Source organism: Pieris rapae, chromosome Z (genome assembly GCF_905147795.1).
Source record: "Pieris rapae chromosome Z, ilPieRapa1.1, whole genome shotgun sequence".
NCBI lineage: Eukaryota > Metazoa > Arthropoda > Insecta > Lepidoptera > Pieridae > Pieris > Pieris rapae.
In genome coordinates, this window is record NC_059534.1 from 10,431,278 (window position 1) to 10,453,951 (window position 22,674).

Genomic DNA, 22,674 nt, shown 5'->3' on the forward strand with positions numbered 1-22,674 from the left:
AGCGTAACTGTTTTTAATGACTTATTGCTTAATACTGAAAACACACGTGATTTTGGCGAGAGGTGTTGGGAACTAGTTTTATAAAGAACTAGCGGTCTGTTCTTGCTTCGAACGAATAGCTATTTTGTAGCAATTAGAAAAAAAAAACAACTTAGGAATAATGTTCTCCGTTAAATTGTTTAAACAATTTCACCTACAGATCTTCCCTTTGAAATCGAATGTGTCGTGTCTTGTCTCTTTCATCGACATAAATGAGGATGACATTTAGGTCAAATATATATTTATATATATATGTATGCGGTGATATTATTTCCTTGAGTCACTTTGACTTTTAACGTACCATACGTATACGTTAAAATATACGTATACGTATATTTTAATCAAATCCTACTGAAAGTGCTTGCTATTATATCTCCAAACCTACATGTACCTTTTCTTTTTCAATTTACTGCTTCAAGATGTAATTTGTATTAGCTGTTCTTTTTGTCCGGTGTCCGCTTACATTGCGTTGGTACAGTTTTTTTTATAGAACAGGGGGCAAATGGGCAGGAGGCTCATCTGATTTTAAGTTATACAGTTTTATTTAATATTAGGTTTTTGTAAGATAAGTTCGGTTCCAAGATCAGACATCAGAGATCGACATCGAAATGGAATATAAACATCGCTATTAAAAGTTCTCTTCGTGTATGGCTCTGGCAGTAAATGTGTACCACACACTAACTAAAATGTGTCATGGTTTAAAATTTCGTGATTTAATTTATGAATCATGTAATTCTTGAGCGTCATACCTGTTGTATCTAATTTTTTTAATCATGGGGGCCGTTCAAGTTTACTTACTTATGTAATCGTAAGCAGATTTACTGCAATATATCCCCCCTTTCTCGGCAAAAGTAATCAAAGCTCTCAAAAATAATGGTACATAAACGTATTATTGTAGAAAAATGTAATAATTTTGACAATCGCACTTAGTTAAAAAGGCCAGATTCTCTTATTCTTCACTCCCATGTGAGGTCGCTATATAAAAGAGAAAATACATATATGATTTATGTATGCTACATTTATTTATAACATGCTTACTAAGTTTCCTTATGAAATAAGTTTATTTTTTAGAAACATGCTTCCGCCTTTGATGTAATCTTGTCGACATTTTGTAACGTTTGCATTATTGCTCTAATAAGTTTTTAAATTAAAGTAATAATATACATAAAACTTTATTCATAATTGCTTTAACACAAACACGTTATTGTTGTGTGTTTTCGCAAACTACAAAAAGCTGCCTTTAAAGAGGTTTAAATTTTTAACGATAGCATTTTGCCATAGGAGTTAAACATAAGTTTTTGAACCATACATACCATTACTCCTTACATAATATGACTTTCACGTACCAAAAAATAGGTTTGACGTGTGAGATAGGATAAGTTTAAGACACTAAAACTAATTTTAGTTGCTCGAAAATATTTATAATGTAGCTTGTAGTTGGTGTCAAGGGGAAAATGCTAATAAGAATTCACTAGGCGTATAGAACACTTATGTCAAAAAAACTCATTAAACTATATTAAGCGGAAAACCTGCAAAAAAATGCTCGAACTTTCGTTCAAGCTCCATTACTAAAAATCTAAATAATCAGTGATTGGACCTCAGTATATCGAACAACGTAATATACCAATTGAAAAATTGACGCTCCATAGATAGCCAATGCAAGAGACCTGTTTTTGACGAGAATTCTCATTCGAATACAGGATGTTTTCCAATATTTGAAAATGAATTAAATGACGATTATGTCTGTTGCTGCCGTTGTCTGCTGTGTATTTGTTATGCATAATTTATAATTGTTTGATTTATGTAATAATTCTTAATTTAAATTTAATATTAGTAAGAAGTGTAGCTGGTAGTGAGTTTATTAAATTTGGAATAATATAGTCTAATGTTTTGTTTTATTTATCCGTATAAATTATGTATGTTAAATAATTATAAGATAATTTTCTGTAAAGTAGTTTTCATTTAATAATCCTAGCTGCACTTTCTCTTTATATTGATTGATTTTAATAGTAATTGTTTTTAAAATACGTGTTTGTAATGCAAATATTTGATTTAGATAAGTTTTCCATTGTCTTGAAAGTCCATATGTTATAATTTATTCGGACAGTGTTTTGTATACTTTGTATACTGTGAATAGAAATAGCAAGTATCGCTCTTAGCCTTAAAAATACAAAAATACAGGCAAATTTAATGTGCATTTTCCAGGACATTCGGTCATCTATTGTAAGCCCCAGATACTTGTGGTTATTGTAAGGACCTAATAATGCTGATGCCAGTAAATCTAAAATATATAGTAACTGATTTTTTGTAACTGGGTTTTGTGTAAACTTTTTGTGTTTAAAAAACCTAGTATTATAAAAATACTGAGATAGAATTTATTTTACTAGTTAAGGTGTAAAGGGCTGAATTGAAATAAAAAAATCCTGCTAAGCACTTTAGATGGATGTGGTACATCTATCTACAGCGGCAGCAGTGTCCGTTATTAGATATATACTTTAATGTAGGCAGAATGTTACATCGAAATCCTTAATAGAACATTGTATCCAATGAAAGCTCAGTTATTTTATGTATAATCGGTACAATATGGCGAACCAGTACTATCTAAATTGAATATTACTTATCATATATTGACACATTAATTGAAAAACACGTTAACTACACCATAAAGAAAAAAAAATGAAATTATATCTAAATAGAAATAATTTTTGACTACAACTACAATATAAACAAATAGCGTAGCTACAATAATTACTAATAATTTGTCATATACGGTATTAGCTTAAAACACAATAGACACAAGAATACAGACACTTTAAACTTTTTGTGAGACAAAGAAAACGCTCGCGTTAATACCACCACTGGTTTAAAAAATGTTCTTATCGCCAACAATTCCCAACAATTGAGCCGAACTTGCCTAATCTTAGTCAACTAAGTATGATTAAATCATAACCGGATAACGCCCAACTCCATGTTATCTCCTTTAACACGTATTTCATAAATTTATGTACAAATTGTGTCGTTTTAATAACCGTATCAGAATGAGCGATATTCTAATGAAATGATTCAACTATCGAACGATCCGTGAACGAATTAAGCCCGGTGAACGAATGAAATGAGCTTCGCCCACGAAACGTTCGACAGTGCGACGGAGATAACGAAGTGTTTTCGTTCGTGTCCGAGATGCGATGCGACGCGGTACCGAAAGCACTGAAACAGGCTCACGAATGGTCGAACGTTCCATACTAACATAGCCTTACGTTAGCTATATGATATCTATGCATCATATCCTATGCTAACATCCTTAATCTTAACTCTTACACCCAATTATAAGTGGCAGTGATGGTCAGCAGTTGTCGGGAGGGACGTTCGTCGACCTTACCCCAAAAATGGTCAACCCAAAATTTTAAACCTCAAATTAATTTCATTTAACTAATGTCCTTTATACTGTACTACTACTTGCCATGACAGCACATACATCTAGAATTAATTAACTTACATCTAATATCATTTAGTGCCCCCTCGAGGTCGCTCGCCTAGAGACACTTGCTATGATATCTACTTTTGTGAACAACGGTTGATTTCGATCAAATTTACAAGTCCCTTAACCTAATAGATTAAGATATAGGGTATATAGACGGCAATTAGTCTAGAAGATTGTCCTTCAACTAGCGAACGAGCGCTTGGTTTCTGACTGGAATGGCGCAAATGACAGCATTGCCTGATTGTGAAGGGAACGCGTAGAGCTTTGTGCTTATATCTACATAAATCATTCCATCTTATTGTAAACGTTAATAAAAATTGGTCCTGGTATCCGTTAAGTCTGTGTCAGGGTGCTTCTTCACTGAGTATTAGCAACTAAAATATGTACGATAAACTTAAAAAAGTCGCACGACCAAAAAATTCCGTATCGCCGCGTTCCCTGCAGGTCCTACGACACTGCCCTACATATAAAATGTCTTAGAAGATCCCGACATTGGTGAACCATGCATCGCCCCAAACTGCCATATAGGTCAGACGACTGCTGAACGAAATATAACGGGCTAAAAATAACGAACTAAGCCTGTTTCAGTGAGAACTAAATGTTAAGAGGCTGGTGAATTGATACAGACGAAGTCACCGCGGAGAGTACAGTCTTTATCGAGTATTATTGTATTTTTATAGATTTGTGCTCCGAACTTAGAGTGACGGCCCGGATATGAATGCATGATATGCTTGACAAATAGTAAATGATGAGTGGTGATGATGATGATTCACAAAGCAACAATAACCGCCAAGTGGATGATGAAGAGTCAATGAGTATGGAGACATAAAAAATTCATATGATTATGGGGGTGTGATGAGGGAAAATATCGTAAAGTATCCGTATATAATATTTTTCTAAACTAAGCCTACTATGTAAACTTTTATGTAATAAATTCATAATGAATTGAATAATTTGGACGTTAATTTAAATTTTTTTTTTGCTTATACATCGACTGACAGAACACTCTTAATAGAAATTTTGTACATTTTCGAGCATGTAGGATGCTCTGGGGTTTTGGTCTGTTACCTTGTAACACAATACTAAAATATAATCATATAAGTAGGCTTTATCTGCGTTAAATATTGAATTTAAGATTGATTGTGAAGATTTGGTTCAGATACGGATTTCTTTAACGATTTGTATGGTGGTTGCGGTTTCATTGATTGTGATCGTGATGATGTTGATGGACCTGGTGGTGGTGGGATTTTAAACGATAAACGTGGAAGTGATGTTGAAGCACGAATCGGCTTTGATGGGGTACATGACAAGGCGGATGACAAAGACGCTGATGTTGTTGGCAAAGTCCCCTGTGGGATATCTCTTTCCGGTGATTTTGGCGGCGACAATGACAACGGCGATAATGATGATAGCGTCGATGTTATCGATAATGGAGGTGTTGCCAGAAAGCCTTTTACGGAGACTTCGGGCGTCTGCGATAAAGGTGGCGGAGTAGGACATCTCTGGATCGGACGCGGTACAAGGAGAGATGCTATAAACCTCATGCCTGGCAAATAGTGGAGCCCTGGAGGCATTGAGTTGTGGAAACAATGTGAGTGATAGTGAGGATGCATCGGGTAGTTGGTGGGATATATAAATGGAACACGCTGCGGGGACGGGGCCGCGGAAGATGAAGATGATGAATCGTGCGCCGGTGACCCCGCCGGTGAATGAGGAACGGATGCGGGAGGTGATGCGTGTGGTGAAGATTCGTAATGAGATGAGTGAGATGGTGATGAGTGGGAGGAAGCCTCCGACGACGTTGGCGATGGAGTAACGTCGAACATTTTGCTCGTTCAAGCTACGAAGGGTTCCCTAGAGACGTCACTTGTTATAGTGCCGCAGAACTTCAGACGGACAGTTTATATCCGATACACTCTTAACCTTAAAATAACTATAATATAATATCAAAAGTTTACGGACTATGAATTACAATTAAAATTGAAAAACAGTCTTCCAGAAGTTCGATTTCTATAAAAAATTTGTAAATTGTAAATTTTCTTTTCGCGCGTAAACCAATGAATTATAAAGAAGATCCAAAAGTCTAAGCACTTCAGCTCTTAACGTTTCTCGATACAATATTATCCAATTAACTATAAAAATCAGCCAATTTTTGGTATCAACTACGCTAACACTTAAATTTCACAACATTCAATGTAATTTAAGTGGTGATTAACATGAGCACATAAATATCTATATTTCTATATCGCCCTAACATGAAAAGTCATGAAAATGCTCCCTACAATATCTGCCTATACGAAACGACAATATCCGCTAACCATACTTAACAATACAAAGTGTTACCAATCGTCTAAATACCGTAAATACTAAATTTATCCAATAATATAGCAGTTGAATATTATGATTATCTAACAATGTAAGTACCTAAACAATTACTTACGTGATAAAATACAATTTAAATCAGCAATTAATGAAACAAGCGTCAAACACATCAAAATATTACACAAATATTTCGTTCAAACACGACAGCAAATCTAATGGGAAAATGTCAAAAAATACCGACGCGTTCGCGGCTTCAACTTAAGGAACGGGAAAGACAAATGGATTTACTCGCTTTTAATATACAGAATGCAGCGAATCTCCTAAGTGTAATTTTGTATGTCAGTATGGCGGCGATTATATTATATCTACTAATAAACGGTTTAATCTAACAGCCACCGTTCATCGTGTTTATACAAAAGAGTACAGCGCCGATGTAAATTCGAATGTGAAAACGGCGCTACTCGACTTTCTATTTTACTTCTCTTTCTCCTTCTCCTTCTCGTTCTCTTTGTCTTCTGGCTCCTTCTCAGCTAGCTCTTCTTTTTCGTCCTGGAATTATTTGCATTTTTAAATTTTGAACTGTTGTTATTACTAGAGTAGTGTATGCCTAGTGGTTACAGCGTGCAACTCCTGCGGTCGTAATGTTCGGGCTGTGCACCAATTGACTTTGAAGGTACGCATTTAACAATCGGTGAACGGTGAAGGAAAACATTGTCAGAATTATTTGGCTTGCTTTAGACCAAAACAGTCGATGGCCTGTGTTAGGCACAGGAGGCTCTACTAGATTGAGTAATGATTATAAAACAGACACAGGGATCCGAGGCCCAGGACTAAAAAGGTTGAAGCAGCACTGATTTTATAAAAATATTATTACTACTAGTTTATAAGATTTATTAGTCATTGTTAGACCTACCTTTTCCTTTTCAGGCTCCTCAAGCGGCTGCTTTTCTGGCTTGTCTGTGCCTTCCTTGGTCTCCTTGGCCTCCTTCTTGGCTGGTGGAGCCACCTCGCTGACACAAATCTCGTCCCAGTCGGGATAGGCGCGTTCCTTGATACGTGACACTAGACCAACTAGGTTTGGGAATGACTCATTCATAGCATCGCGCAACAGGTGGGCCACTTCTTTGTCAATGAAGTGAAGTTGGGCTAAGTTCGCGAATGCCACAACGTCTAGCTGTAATCGAAATTTTAAAACACATAAGAATTTATTTTATAGAATTTAATACACTGAGTTAAATTGAGAGTTTGAAAGAGATGATACGAAGTTGCAACTTATCAACTTTTGCACCGAAAATCGCTCCAGAAATTGTTCTCGGTAGAACGAACACACATTACCTATAAAAATTACTGGAAAAATATTTTCCAGATATAAACAGCGGAATTTGAAATCAACCTCTAATGAAATTCCTAGACGGCTGTTGCCCCGGCTAGATAATTATTGATTGTGTCGGAAAGTATTTCAAGCCTGGGCGTTATTGCCTCCACATCCCCCCTACCCACGCCCCCTTTTTGTTTGAATGAAAACGATGCTACGCATTACAAGTGCGAATATGAGTGTATGTTCCCCCTGTATCCCCGAATGTGGGGGGTGGGTCAGAAATATTACACCGTTTGTCTTATTGATTATAATAGCTCTCTCTCTGTCAAGTGATTCTAACAGAAACTAACATGAAATTATTTTTTCTCTGGAAAGTTAAATTGGCACCTATGCATTAAATTGCTGTCAAAAGATTGAAATTTGAATGTCGATTCATTTTGGTTATGATTACGTAAACCAAGCGTGAACAGCCTAGCAAATTTATTTATCACTTTTAAGAATAAACTTTAATTAGTATACAATTAATATACCTATTATTATAGCCTGATATGCAAGTAAATGCTGCAAAGCAGATATTATAAGCCCGTAAGAAACTTGTATTTTAAATATATATATATATATATATATATATATTATGTTGCAATATCAAATGATTGAACAAATCGCGCACAAAAAAAAGTAACAGATACTCACAAGAGTGGGCTCGTCTCCAAAGAAGAAAGGCTTGTCGGAGAGCAGGTCGGAGAGCACACGGAGATCGTTCTTGCCGAACTCGATGATCTCTTCCTGACTGTGTACCCCAATGCCGTGGGCTTTGGCCTTCTTCATGCCCTAAAATTCAAAACAAATCTATAAATGGAAATAAAACTAATTGAATATGCTAAGAAACACACAAAAGAGCAATACCAATTGTCGTAGCTACTGAAGCAACTAATGTAGCCAAATTACATGTGCAACGAATCTACCTTTATCAACATTTCGGTATCACGGACGAACGCGAAATAAATGGGAGTGCAACAGGTGCAACGTTATTTAAACGATATCAACGCTCCTACCCGAGTGGGTGTTAGGTGGAAGTTACCTAGAGCAACATGGCGCTATAGGACGTGGCTTAAAATGGCTGCGATGCACTAAAGGGGGAGAGCCGGGAAGGGAGGGGGGTCATATCCCGGACCTAGCTATGTTCTAGATCTTTTACAAAGCAAATAACGCAAAGGGAGTATATTAAAATATATTAAAACCATGCAAGTTCATGTTTGGAAATTTACTAACCTTACGTCCAGAGGTGAGTTTGTAGCAGAAGTTCAGGATTGCGTTGGGCAGACGAGTGTTAAGAGCGTTCTGCAAGTTGACCTGGTAACCCTTGATGACACTATCCGGGTACTTGGCACGCCACCAGAGCATCACCCATGACAGATGATTCTCGATCATCGACACCATAGCGTGGGTGACGACGCGTTGTTCCGGCGTTAGGGCTGCACAAAGGTTACAGTTGACATTGGCTTGCACCGATTGCACATGCGCGATGCCTAGACGACTATCTAGGATTGGCTATGTAGGTCGCCTAGGATTTCCAGGGTCTCGAGCGAGCCAGAACCTATTTATTGATTGGAGAGGTCGTGACCCGAACATAGACCCCGCGGAAGTCTAGCGTCGCTAAATGAATTTGTGTCGGCGGGGCTTGGAAATCTCGTTATATGTATAATGAATATATCGCTGCAGGTAGTTTTCTAGGTATATCAGACAGACAGTGATCCCTGAAGATCTATTTAGTGAATGAGCACTTGCAATCCTCGACCAATATAAAAACCAAACTAATTTTGTTTAAATATTTTCTATAAAATACCTGCGTCAAGATCCTTGTTGTACTTCTCAGAGAGCTGCTTGATAATGAAGGTGCTGTCAGCGATCTCCTCACCGTTCAACTCAATGAATGGGAGCTGGCCTTTCTTAGACCTGAACTTCGCTTTGTGGTCTACGTTCTGAAACAACCGAGTTATCGTTTTGTTTATATTTCACTAAATTATATCTATAACGAATACATAGCCGCAGATGTGAGCAATAATAGCTATGGAAAAACAATTTTCAAAATATTGCCAGAAATTAAATGATATTTTATGAAACAAGTTGAGATAATATATCTTATCATATAGACATTAAATAAAATAGATTTCTAATTTCGCAGCATTATTAAAGTGAGAGATTACAGTCAGAGACACTGCAACAAAAGCCTTTGTGTTTCACGATGGCACTCGTTATGTACGAGTATCATTCCCACAGATAAAATGCATTAAAACTATGGCGCTCTCTAAGAATATTATCTAAAAGTCTGATTGACATAATATGTACTTTTTTACTTTGGACTAGCAAAGTTTTAAAAGTTCAATAGCCAAGTACATATCGGTTAACTTTCCAAAATGTTATTTTCATTCGAAACTAGGCGCACGCAATGCATCAGCCTCTAAATAAATACAGCCTAAACAGAGCAAACAATTGTAAAATCGCATTATTGAAGCTTTCCATAGCAATATCAACAGGAAGTCAATGGAAATAACATTCGCAATTCTAAATTCAAATTTTGTTTGCTCCGAGCGCATGCGTTGTAAAGTGCACTGCCCGATAAAACCAGGCGAACAAAGTTTACAGTGGAGGGCTATAAATCAATTTTCACCCGCCATGTTGGGTGGACATATCAGTGTTCTTTTACCAGCATGGCAACAACCTGGGATAGTTGGGGCGCATGCGTTAGCCCGGGCGGGGTGTCGCTTTAGACCTTTTGCCACCCCAACCTACGTATGTATGCGTGGGTATACCAGAGTAGTTTATATTTCGAAATTTCGCAAGCAGCTTAACATTGTATATAATTAAAAAGCACCTACAGAATTTTACTTGAAAAACCTTTATAACATTTTTCTTATACAAATTGAAAAACATTAATTTCACATAATCGATTATATAATTTTATCAAAACTGTGAGATGCCTTTGTTTTCGAATTAAAAATAGATTATAAATAAGAAAAGATTGCATTATTATTTCATCTTATAATTCAAGATAAATAATAAAAATTAGATAATTAAGTTCTAATTGATATGTCTAAGACATTCTTAAATGCACAATCATTTAAAATTAAATAAATCGATGCCCTAAATACCTTTAATACTTTAAGCAAATAAATGTGTAAAAAAAATAACTTATATTACGCCCTGCCACAGGATTTTTTACATTTCACGAGACTGGCTTTCTTTAAACAAAACTGCTAATACTTAAGAGCTAATATTTTAGTTCAGATGTGTCATTGTCTCTTGACGCGCCGATTTAGGGTGGGCGTCCCTACATCCGTCTAGTCTGCGATTTACAATCAATATTGCTAGAATATATGGGGTTAAAAGCATTAGCGAATGTTTATAGTAAAATGCTACTATTGGCAAAATGTATAGATTCTAAATCTTAAGGCATAAAAAATATACAATAATATTTTATCGAGGATATCCCAAAAACCAACATATATTTAATGATATATAATATGCCGTTATGTGTATATGTGTTTTTATGATTTTTAATAGTAGAAAATATATCTTTTAAAAAGGATCGAAAAAAATATAAACTAGTTTTAATTGATAGAAAATTATTTAAACGAAACAATTTAATAATGTTTAGGCTTATCTTAATGCTATTGAACTCATTAACATAAACGAGACATCGGTCTAATTATTATAGAAACAAGTTATTAACTTGGGTAGAGACACGGGGTTTCATTCCCGGGGAAAAAGAATTATTATCGGGCTTTTATCTCAAATTGCGTGCCCGAAGTCATTATTAAACTTTTCTACCGTCAGATTACAGCGTCGTCAATTGAGATAACTGACGTATTTGTAAGAAATTTTAATAAATTATAATTAAAATTTCATACAAAATCGACTTGAAGGGATCTACTGCTAATGGTAATTACAGAGTATAGGTAAAATATTAAAACCTATCCTAAATTTAGATAACAACAAAGCGTTCTCATCGAAAGTTGGTAGAGTGTTAAATTAGAACATTTTAAAATTCGAGAACCACAATGTTATTATTTCATGTTCTTACGACGACGAGTTGTTATGTTAGTTTGAAATAGTTAAAAAAACTAATCTCTGATTACATTATTTTAACGTATTTATATTATTTAACTTTACCATAAATAGTAACGAACTCGACAAGTATTGTTGTACGTAACAAAGAGGATGTTATAATACTAAAAATGTGTGAGCATTTACAATTACCACGTTTAAACATTTTCTAACAATAGCTCACAGTGAATGTGTGCGGGTGGTTTATCTGCGGTATCTATGGCGACGGGCAGCCCCGCGCGGCGGGAGGGGAGCAAGGCAGCTGTATTGATTTTGGGTTCAGCGGCCTCACCACTGCCTAGCGTCCTCTACACAACTAAATGTGATTTCCTTGGCCATATCGATATGTGGGTGGGTTGCGGGCAGTAATCTTATCTCGTGGAGCTTTAAGATAATTTAAGCTACTATTACGAAACTTATATTTTACGTTCTAAATTCAAAATTTTAACAACTTATTCCCTATTATTATTAGTTTAAGTTTGAAAACATGTTATATATATGTTATATGTTATTGAATTTCTGATGGGCTGAATACTTTTTAAGCGGTTGATCTTACACGTAACAAAACCGACAATTTCTAGACAGTATTAACGATCGTGTTTATTTTCTCTTTCCCGAACAAAGAGATCCCACGGAAGGAGGACAAATTAAACAATTAACATGCTTCGGTCCCGTTCGACTTTTGTTATCGCACAATTAATGGTTTAACTAGCTTCACTGACTTGAGACGGGTCACTGTATCTCTTAAACCTACACAATCGGAGTACTAAAACATCACATAAGAACATGTTTTGTCTATCAATCAAAGCGAGTACTTTTTGGACGCACATAAATCATTATATTAATTGCTTGATTAAATTATTTCTTTACGAATCTTGAGAGAGTGGGTTTTCTTTGAATTTTTAAGGTATCTATTCCTTTTGATAAGGTATTTCAAAAGTATTGCTACCTACACAGAAAATTCAAAAGCTCTCAAATGTAACCATTTGTATGAAACAGCTTTAGCTAATAATAGATTTTCTAACTTTTCAAATTACGCCTATTTAGAAAATATTATTAAACTCTGTTATACTTTATCGACTCTTACCGAAATTAAAATGAAGAAATGATCGCCTTTTTTATTATATAATAATCGTATTATTTTAATAATTAGACCATTTTGACAGTTTCAACTTTATTTAAACTCTACATCTTCTAATTGCGCTAATATTGATAGTCTAGTTTATTATGTTACTCTTAACGTGCAATATATAAACGACGCACGTTATGCGTAAGTAAATAAATAGATAAGATTTTATCGAATATTCCATTTATGTTGTCCTTGTATTTTTATAAAATTGTTTCCGAATCCGATCGATGTTTATAACGAAATGGAATTGTTTTAAAAATGTCAACAAAATCATCAACGTGTTACTATACATTTTTATAAATGTTTTATATGTTTTACAGAATGCAAGGAAACATGTTTAATATTTATTTCCGCCTCGAACCTCGTTCGCGTTTTGACACTTGGAAAGTGTTTTACGACCATTTCAGCAACGTTTTATTTCAATTTCCCTAAAACACTTAAACCTTGAGTCACAATGGAGAAAGCTATTCCAAAATCTGTCTAATATTAAGGTTTGACGTCCATATACTATTTAATAATATATGTCTCATAATATAAAACTGTTGACGTTATATTTATCACTACATGATAAGTAAAGGGATCAAGTAGCTATTCAAAATGGACGCTGGATTAGCATAGTAAGCACACGACCCAAGCTTCCTGCATCTAGAAACAGGTTAAAGTACGTGGGTGGAATAAGGGTGATAGTGATTACAACTGTGGTATTTAAAAGAACTGCCATGGAACTCTTGTCATTTCAACTGCTTATGAATAATTTATTTATTTAATAAATAACAAAAAACATGGCTAAAGAAAAAGTTGCTTATTTTTCAAATTTCGAATTGATTATTTTGTAAGTGCAATAATAAGTTACTAGAATCGTACTGTAAACAACTTATAATATAGTTTGAAGTGAATATTTTTTTAAATATTTTAGATCTAAATAAAGCCAGTGTTACTAAGCGATTACGGTTTTGTATGGTAGGTATAAATGATCTATAGTGTTTTGTTTCGGATGTCATCCATGACTTAATCGCGTCTCTATCAAGCAAAGCCACATATTGAAAATTTAATACGAGTCATGAATATATAGCGTGTTCCAATTTAATTCCTGCTTGATAAACAATTATTGAAATTGCTAATGTGGCAGTGTTAACTATGCAAAAAAACGCATAATTATATGCTTACGTTGAAAAATGAAAAGACAGTTTATCAGCGATTTTCAATTACCGTCGCTAAGACAATTTATAGCCATGGTTGCGAACGAATTCAATGCTAGGGTTGTTGATCATGAGATTTTATAGTTTAAAATGATTAAAAGATAATTAATTCTGTTAAATTATTATTATAGTCAAAATCGTTTAGAACAACATACCGGTTATATTGACCAAAATCAAAGGTCCCGCGGCTGAATTCTATTGTATAAGGTACTTAACAATGTCATCGTCCGTTACGACTATCGGTTTTTACGACTAAATATGAGTTGTCCATTGTATGTGGTTATAATACATATTGACTGTATTTGCAGGATTTTTAATAGATGAAACGGAAATGGCTTATCTCACGCCTAACACATGACGGTCGCTTAGAGTAACGTTTTGTTTAATTTGACATGCTATCTATCATACAACTCACATATTATATATCACATAACAACTCATCAGCACTACGGCTAAATATAGTACACCAGTTCTACCCAACGAAACGCCCACACCCTACAGGTAACAAATTGATTGTTATCAATGTATATTTTAAAAAATTTAGTTACTCTGTTTCGCTAACAATCTCATCTTAAAACGTATTATTGAAGTTTCATTTTTTGCCACGTGTCTTCACTAGTCATCATGGAACATTACGATAACTTAAAACTAATGAGTAATTTAAAAGTAATCTATTTTACTGTTGAAGTTCTTCAGTGATTTTTTTTATTAAAGTATGATAGAAAGGCATGTCAAAAATAGCTCGCAATGTAAACGGTACCTTCTTCTTATTGTGCCACCTCCTTGCGAAGGTTGGCGATTATAACGGCTATTTTAATTTTGGATGCCGTGCTTCTAAGCAATGACTTGGTTCTTCATGTACTGTATTATAGCATACTGTATGTTACTACTAAAGATGAGAAAAATAGAATAAATCATGTAAGATAAATCATGTTTTAGAGGGCTTAAACCGCCACTGCAGACGATTTTGTAAGTGGAAAGTGCATTTGCATGTTAAGTGACAACCCTAATAGGTCGTCAGTCTAGCATTACCAGTTCTGACGGATATTTTAAATTCTTTATTTACGTGAGAATCGTATCACCTTTCGTCCAGTTATTGAATATTGCAACTAAAATAATTACTGGGCGTTATTCTTTTTAAAATAGAGAATATATTTCTATAAAATTACGAAACCAAGTCTATGTATTATACATATATATATATAGTATAACTTTATGTATAAGTGTGTGTGTCGATACTAGGGGTCAGCATTTTGCAGGAATAGGCGAAAGTTAAAGACGTACTAGTCTGAAGCTAGAGGATTTAATCGTGTGAAATATATATATCAATAATGATTTGTAGACTGGAAAATCCAGAACTAGGTATAATTTATATAATACTGCTTTTATTGGAGCAATAAATTTCTAGTTTATAATTCGCTTCAAGATTCGATGCACTTACGATTTACTTGAACTTATGATTACATAAATTAATATCCAAGAAATAACTTAGGCGTCACATTAAGTGGGTTATATGAAAATGTGTCGAGACGACGCCTGAGAGCTGATTTAGCATAAAGTCAAGCAGATTTAATGTGAACATCTCTGTGCCCAGCCTAATTATGAACTCCACTTTAACAACGTGAATTCAACACAATTGTGTTATAGCATTCATCAACCCCGAGATCGTTTATTTAAATCCCCTATGCGCCAACGAATTTCTACTTTACTAGTTACCCGAAAGAAACCCGTCAATGGGTCACAATATGCGTGACGATAACCAGGTATTAATGATTCGGCATAAATCGAACCCAGGATCGCATTATAATTTTAATGTTAAGTTTATGTTTAAGTTTGGCAATAACGACTGTCTCCATATATAAGTATGAGTACAATACTTGTTTTAAATAGGATGAGTTTAAAAGTTGACAGTACTTCTATAGTTAGGCTATAATATCGTCTAGGTGTGTACCAGACAGGGTTTCGTCGGGCGCACCCCGCGTGCCTGGAAACAGCGGGGCTGGTTGGTCGATGGCAGGGCCGCGCAGTCGCAGAAGGCAGGGTAACGACCGTCATTGGACGCGCCCAGTTTTACTCATATTGAAAATTATATATTAGTATGTATACAATAATACCCGTTGTTATATATATAACAGTATATATAGTGGTGTCAAAAGCGCCTATAAATTATATATAATAAGAAAGATTGAAAATGCCTTCAATTTAATAGAAATGCGCTTAATAAGATTGCGAAACGGAAAATTGTAGTGGGTTATGATAATCACGTATTTTCACAGGAGGAAACTTTCCACCGGCCATTGGCGCCGCTTCGGCGATAACCACTTTCTCCATCGAGTGCTATCCAAAGATTGTATTAAGTCCCTGTCCCTTTTGCAAAAACACAATTTAAATGACAAGTCACGGATCGTGATCAGTTTCCTTTGTGCAACAAAACCAGAAAAAATATTGTTTGCAAACAAACACAAAGCCACCCGATGTATGTTTAAAATACATTAAACTTGAAGTGAATTTTTGAGGTTTAACTTAAATTGCTTGACAATATTTTTATTTTTGATACGTTATTCCGCCGAACGTTATAATATAGTGTATACTCCATGTAACATCACTCGATTTAACGACAAACTTTGTAAAGCGTCGAAATCAAATGACTTTGGTTGGTTTAGCTTGTCTACCATACAATAATACACTCTACATAGCATCAATAAATTAACTGGTGCAGCAAAAGACGTCAGACAAAAATAACAGACTATACGCAATAGTGTTCAAATGAGATTCTTTTATGTACACAACTACTAGGCATAGTATGAAATATAACGACACCCCTCTATAACACCATAAAATGCACAGTGTCGTTTTATAGAATTTACATAAATTAACACAATATATTGCAATCAAGGAATATCTTTCTATGGCTATTTCGAGTATGCCGCGCATTGACCTCACTATCAAACAAACCATTGTACTTGCAACCCGTATCCACTAATTATAACGTAAGACTCACCGCATACAGAATTATTAAGTTCAAACGACTTTGTTGCTCTAATTACAGTAGGTATATAAAATGTCCCGACGTTTTCCGAAAGTGAATATTTTATTTATCATGAGAATGTTAACGTCTGTTACATATCTTTCTGTTATGTATCGTATATGTAATTGTTCCAACGTTTATTATATTTAGATATAGCCTACATAATATACAGTGTTAGCCTAGTGCCTTCATCTTTCATAATCGCAAGCCCGATACCTGGCTGTTCACCAGCCAGGTATCCATAGAGAGGAAACCGGCTAGCATCAGACCCAAAAAGTTGACGGCCTGTGCACAGAAGGCTGATCACCTACATACTCGTCTGTGAGATTGACAAATTATCATATCAGTTTCAGAAATCTCAGACCCAAACCAAAAAGGTTGTGTCGTCAGAGATTTATTTATTTTTAAAACCTACAAATGTTCGCACTACATCCATTTTTAATGTATCTATATACTATGCGATCGTGCTCATATACGATTAATACAGTGTATGCGGATGTCCTAAATCGATGTTAATTTTATACTAAAATGTAAACAAAGATCAACAATGCACCGTTACTACAGCGGCTTTCCGAGAAACACTCATGTTGCTGTTTTAGTGATATTTGTAAAACAACGTTTTCTCGGATTTGCGTACAATAATACGTTACAATTTAACTTCATATTGCGTAATAATTCGAATATCGCGGCTATTAAGGTACGACATTATATGGTATTTATAATATTCCTACATAGTTTTGTCCCTGTGGTACCTTTAAGGCTGACAGTATTTCCTAGCTGTAATGCAATAGTTATAGGTTGAGCGAGAAAAGCACCAGCAGGGGACACCAGTACTATCTGTTAGGCCCCAACTTGAATACAGTCAAAATCAGTGCTATTAATAGCCTACCTAATATTTTAACCCGTCAGGACCTTTTTGGTCGATATAACCGGTATGTTGTTCTAAACTATGTCGTCGTAATCGATTTCATCGTATTTATTTAGCATTATATGTTGTCTCTGAGAATCGAACTCGGAGAACAACTGACTGGTGCAGCGGTACATATTATATATTTCTGATTAATATTTATAAGTAAAAAACATATAATTTCCATCCAGAAATAAAAGGTTATTTGGGGTAAAATGCATCAGAGTGCATCTTTAAAGTTTTGTTCACAAATATGATGACGTAATCGCTATGAAATGTGTCACCCCAATGATTCAAGCTACGTCCATTAAGTGCGTCGAAGGGAGTTAGCAACCAAGAAGTGGGGCGTTCGAACAATACAATTGTAAAAAGAATTATAACACTAGGGAACGTAACAAAGAGAGATTAAACGCGGCTGTTATAGAGATTCTTTGCTTAGTCAATTCGTGTCATGGTTTGGTATTTTAGCCTTTATTACAAGATAATAAGGATTTAGTATTGTAGAAATTACGGCTAAGGCTAAATAAATACTTGGATCGAGTAAAATAACAGTATCGTAACGATATCATAATTATTTTCTAACCATTGCATTGATATTGATAATTTTTCTATAATCTATAAACTTTGCCTAGTTTTTTAAACTTAAGTAATATAGGCTTAAACACCTGATAATATAAAATAAAAGAGATATATTTTTGTAACGAATAAACTCAAAATAATTTCACATTTAAAATGCTTATCAATTATTATTGGCTAAAAGACTGTAATTTAACAAGATAGCAACATTGTAGACACAATTTTAACAAAGAATCAACGAAATATACTCTAATGAATAGCGAGATTGACAATGTATGTATGAAAGACAATATTTGTACAAAGACACATTTGTACCCCGATAACAGAATGACTACCGAGAAGCAATCTCAACGAAATATTATATGACAGATAAATGTCTTTATTACTAGGAAGTGTTTATCATGGGATTGACCACTGGGTCGTAGTCTCATACAAAAAATATAATTAAAATCAATCATAGAGTCTCAGGACAAGACACGCTTCAAGATACCAACCTCCAGTAATGGCCTCTCCATTCAGTAAAAAAAGGAGTCTCATATGTAAAAATACAACACTAGCTGCTAACAACTGTGATCGGAATTCCATGCTTCCGTAATCCGAGTGTAAGCGATGAGACCGCAACGACATAGAAAGTCGATTTCCAATGTAATCTGTGATATATGGTTGCAAATCAAGGAAATAATATTCGAAGCTTTCCTGCCAGTATCCGTACATACAGCAAAGAATAATGTTGCATCTGTTTCCTGTGTTCATCATACTTGTTACACATAATAAGGACGCTTAATTGGCTTTATTAAGTTAACAATGATAGGAAATAAGTGTGGTCTCATCTCGTCTAGAGCATTAGATAATTTGAAATTGGAAGATAAAAGATCGTCCCCAAATCAATTTTAATAGAAAGCATATATTTACCAGAGGTATTATATATGTATTTTGATCATACAATAACTAGTTTATGTCATCGATGCCCATTAAAACTCTTGCTCGATAACTCAAAAAATTACTTACGGAAGAATTTTAAATGGCTGGCAATTTGTGTATTACGATGATATCATGTAATCATGTGTAGATTTCCCGAAATAACGCAATTATAAGTGAGTTTTATAAAAAAAAAGCATGTTTATAAAACTCACTTATAATTTCATTATTTAGGGCATGGCGTGAGCGTACATTGATTTATGAAATGCGTTCTGATACCCACAATTGGCGCTTCCCGGTGTAATGAGCTCAAGATGTGATCTCTGTTTAATGTTTTGATGGCCGGAAATGATAGATTACAGGCACTCACGAACTAAGAAATTTGTTTATGTTACGAAATGTTTAACGTAAACACTGCAAGGGATTCGGTATTCTTTCGGTTTTAACAAATGAAAACAAATTTCAATAGAAGTTTATCTAAGCCGAAGTTTGTAATGGTATAGTAATTAAAACTGATGTATGAGTCAGTAGCTAGTCACGGCGTTACTCATATTTAAAAATGTTCAGTTTAATTCATCAGGTTCATCTCCTCCCAATGAAAATTATTAATGAAAGAGACACATTAACGTGTCAGCCACACCTGAACACCTATCCGATTTTGTTGGGCAAAAATCATAAAACATAAAACTTATAAGGGTATGTTAAATAAGTCCAACTTAATATAATAACGCTTTTATAAAAGCTGAATCATTACACTAACTAAAACTAAGTAAAAGTCTCGTCGCATTTAGTCACGTTGTGTGATCCAATACCTACCTTATTTACAGAGAAATAAAGACTAATTTCGCTTCTAAGAGTACACATACACATAAACAAGTATAGTATTGTTCTTCACAAGCCATAACGAAGAGCATTGTCTTTAATTAACGTTAATGAGGCTATGGGCTTCGTATATTAACTCTATGAATCAGTACTGTTTAAGCGTAGATTCGCTGTCTTTTGTTCAGGAATGTGCCACGCCCATGCTACGTTGACTTCTACGACTACGCTGGTTGTGTCTAGGCGATATGAGACATGGACTAAACGTTAACGTTAATAGAGTAAACTATTCGATTACGTAATAAATACGAAAACAGTAGTCGTTGAGCTCCAAAAAGCTTATTGGATTTATTCAGGTTTGTTTGAAGGCTTCGTCCATTAGATGCGGTGCATACATAATTATGTTATTAAACGAAACTCAATTTTGACTAGGTATAACCAGTCGATAGTTAGTTTCGTTTCTATTATAGTAAACAGCCATCGCAGAATTAATAATAATTCAGTAAGCATGGAATGCGAAGAACAAGTACAAATATTTTATTAACTTGTTATTGAATTTTCGTTTTGTGAACCCCGGTCCCCGGCACGGTTTTGGTAATGATACGGTTTAAGGCATTCCGTAAAAGGATGTGAACTATTCAATGACCTCACCAAGGAAATCAACGTGTAAACCGGTACTAGACAAATCGATACTGGGTTTCAAGTACAGGATATTTTTATAACTATATGGATGCATGGACATTAATAATTGGGTGTGTCGCATATTATTACAATGAGTAATATTTTGTTGACAATGTAGTATGGGGTGATAATTGAACTTAAGTTTATGCATATAGTTAGCTTAACTCTATTTCGTATAGGGCAATCTAATAAAAAATATAGAAAAAAGAATTGTGGACAATTTGATCTAATGTAGAAATAGCTAGCCGATTCGCCCTGAGAGATACGCTAAGATTTACATATTTCTACATAAAACCTTCGAAGATCTATTTTCGTATCGTCTCTGTCTAAGAAAATCCTTGGGGATCTTCAGTTTTCCTTGAAAAAGCCAAATACTGCGCAGTGTACTTCAACTGAGTAATTAAGTGTTTTACGCAACTCAACACAGGGTTACCAAATAAAAAATACCAATAGGTGATCTGATACTATAAAATGTATATTTTGATAACCCTAAAAGAACGTACCAAGTAAATTAGCTTAACACTGCAAACATTAATTAGTATTCCCTTAACAAAACCTATGGGCTTATTGATTCCACGTTTAAATTATTGAGTCAATAAGGGCTTGCAATATAGTCCTTGATTATCCACTTTGTTGGAAGTTTTGTAAATATTTAATAAGACTTACTGCTATAATAAAATCCTAATTACAGCATAGAAGCCTTGAGGATTGAGTGTGGTAAAGTACGTGGCTTTAAGACCCTATCTCAGCACGAATTGCTGTGTCAACTGTCAGTGTCTCGGGGTCGACTGCGGTGCTCAATGGAGAGCTGAAGCACTGAGGCGCACCACCCATAATAACAATTAGTTTTGTAAAACATTACATTAATGTAATTTTGTCATTTTTTTTCTAATATGGATTACCTGGCTTGCGATAATATATATTCTTATTACACGTTCTTCATACGTCATGAAATGAACTGTTAGAAATGTGTGCTATATTTTACATTATATATATAATAACTTACAGTATTTATAAATTTAAGTTAGTGGGCCATACGCTCGGGGGAGTCACATTGCCATCTCTCGACTGGAATCCTCGGGGAAAAGAAGACCGTCTGACCCAGGCAAAAGGAGGTGGAATAAATTTGATAATAATTTAAAGATGCCTGAAGCATAATCCGATTGCTGTCTTGCTATCGATGCCTAAGGAAAGGGCTCTTTAAGCGAATCAAGGATACAAGTATCGGCCTTAAGTGCCTCGGATAAACGAAAACGCTTGGCTGAACCAGACAAGATCGTAAATGGCTATACCTTTATGAAACATTTTAAATCTGTAGCATGGCTATAAATTGCACTTCGTTTAAGTATTCAATGAAATATTTTATTCAAACCGTTCTAGTTAAAATATAGGACACAAATCTAGGTTAACTTTTCGCTCATTCATACATTTATATAAGGAAACAAAACGTGTGTGTACTTATGTTACTTATGTACACGCGTTTTAAGTTATACTTATTTGGCGTAACAAGATAAGACTTTTCAAAAGATTTATTCTATATTTGTAATAAAACGACAGTATCAAATAGAAAAAAGGTATTTAGTACATTGAAATTTTTAAATAAAGTTTTTTTAAAAAATACAAAAATACAAAATGTGTCAGCATTTTGTATTTTAGCTTCAGTGTGTTAGTTTTTTGTAACGGTGTGCGCGCGCATCGTAAAAATATACTCTTATCGCTTATCCCTAACGCGCCCAAAGAAGTACAATAGGTATAGACTATAGACGTTGCTGCGTCTACTCGTCAATTCATGTCAATAGTAAGCAAAACGTGATTTTTAAAGTATTGCAAATTTTGAGCTATCTGTGATTAATAATCGTCACGTTTCGGAAATATAGATTATGCTGATGCTTATTTGGTCACGGTTCACAGATTGATTCCTAAACAAATATTTCTGTAGAGTAAGAAAATTTATGTACTATGACGAAATTGCTTCGACTGTTGTTCATTATCTATCATTACATTTTACATAATCCTATAACAATCTACGTAGGCATTGTAAATGTACCTAACTTTTGCATTCGTGAAGTTAATCTTTCTATGAATAGAAATAGTTTCAATTGAACTAAATACTTAAATTGCTTCACGGAAAGCGTCACTTTTAATGAAAG

At 34.6% G+C, this 22,674-nt stretch overlaps 1 protein-coding gene across 1 annotated transcript in view; it reads right to left on the minus strand.

Moving 5' to 3' along the window:
* Nucleotides 1-2,518: 2,518 nt before the first annotated feature.
* Nucleotides 2,519-22,674, minus strand: part of LOC110997561 (failed axon connections) — a 32,182-nt gene continuing 12,026 nt past the window's right edge. Inside the window, exons 2-6 of the mRNA XM_022265783.2 lie at nt 9,007-9,142; nt 8,433-8,635; nt 7,854-7,991; nt 6,756-7,016; nt 2,519-6,391 (exon numbers count right to left, since the gene is read on the minus strand). Coding sequence (XP_022121475.1) covers nt 6,317-6,391; nt 6,756-7,016; nt 7,854-7,991; nt 8,433-8,635; nt 9,007-9,142 — 813 coding nt within the window. The 3' untranslated portion in view covers nt 2,519-6,316. The remainder of the gene's footprint in view (nt 6,392-6,755; nt 7,017-7,853; nt 7,992-8,432; nt 8,636-9,006; nt 9,143-22,674) is intronic.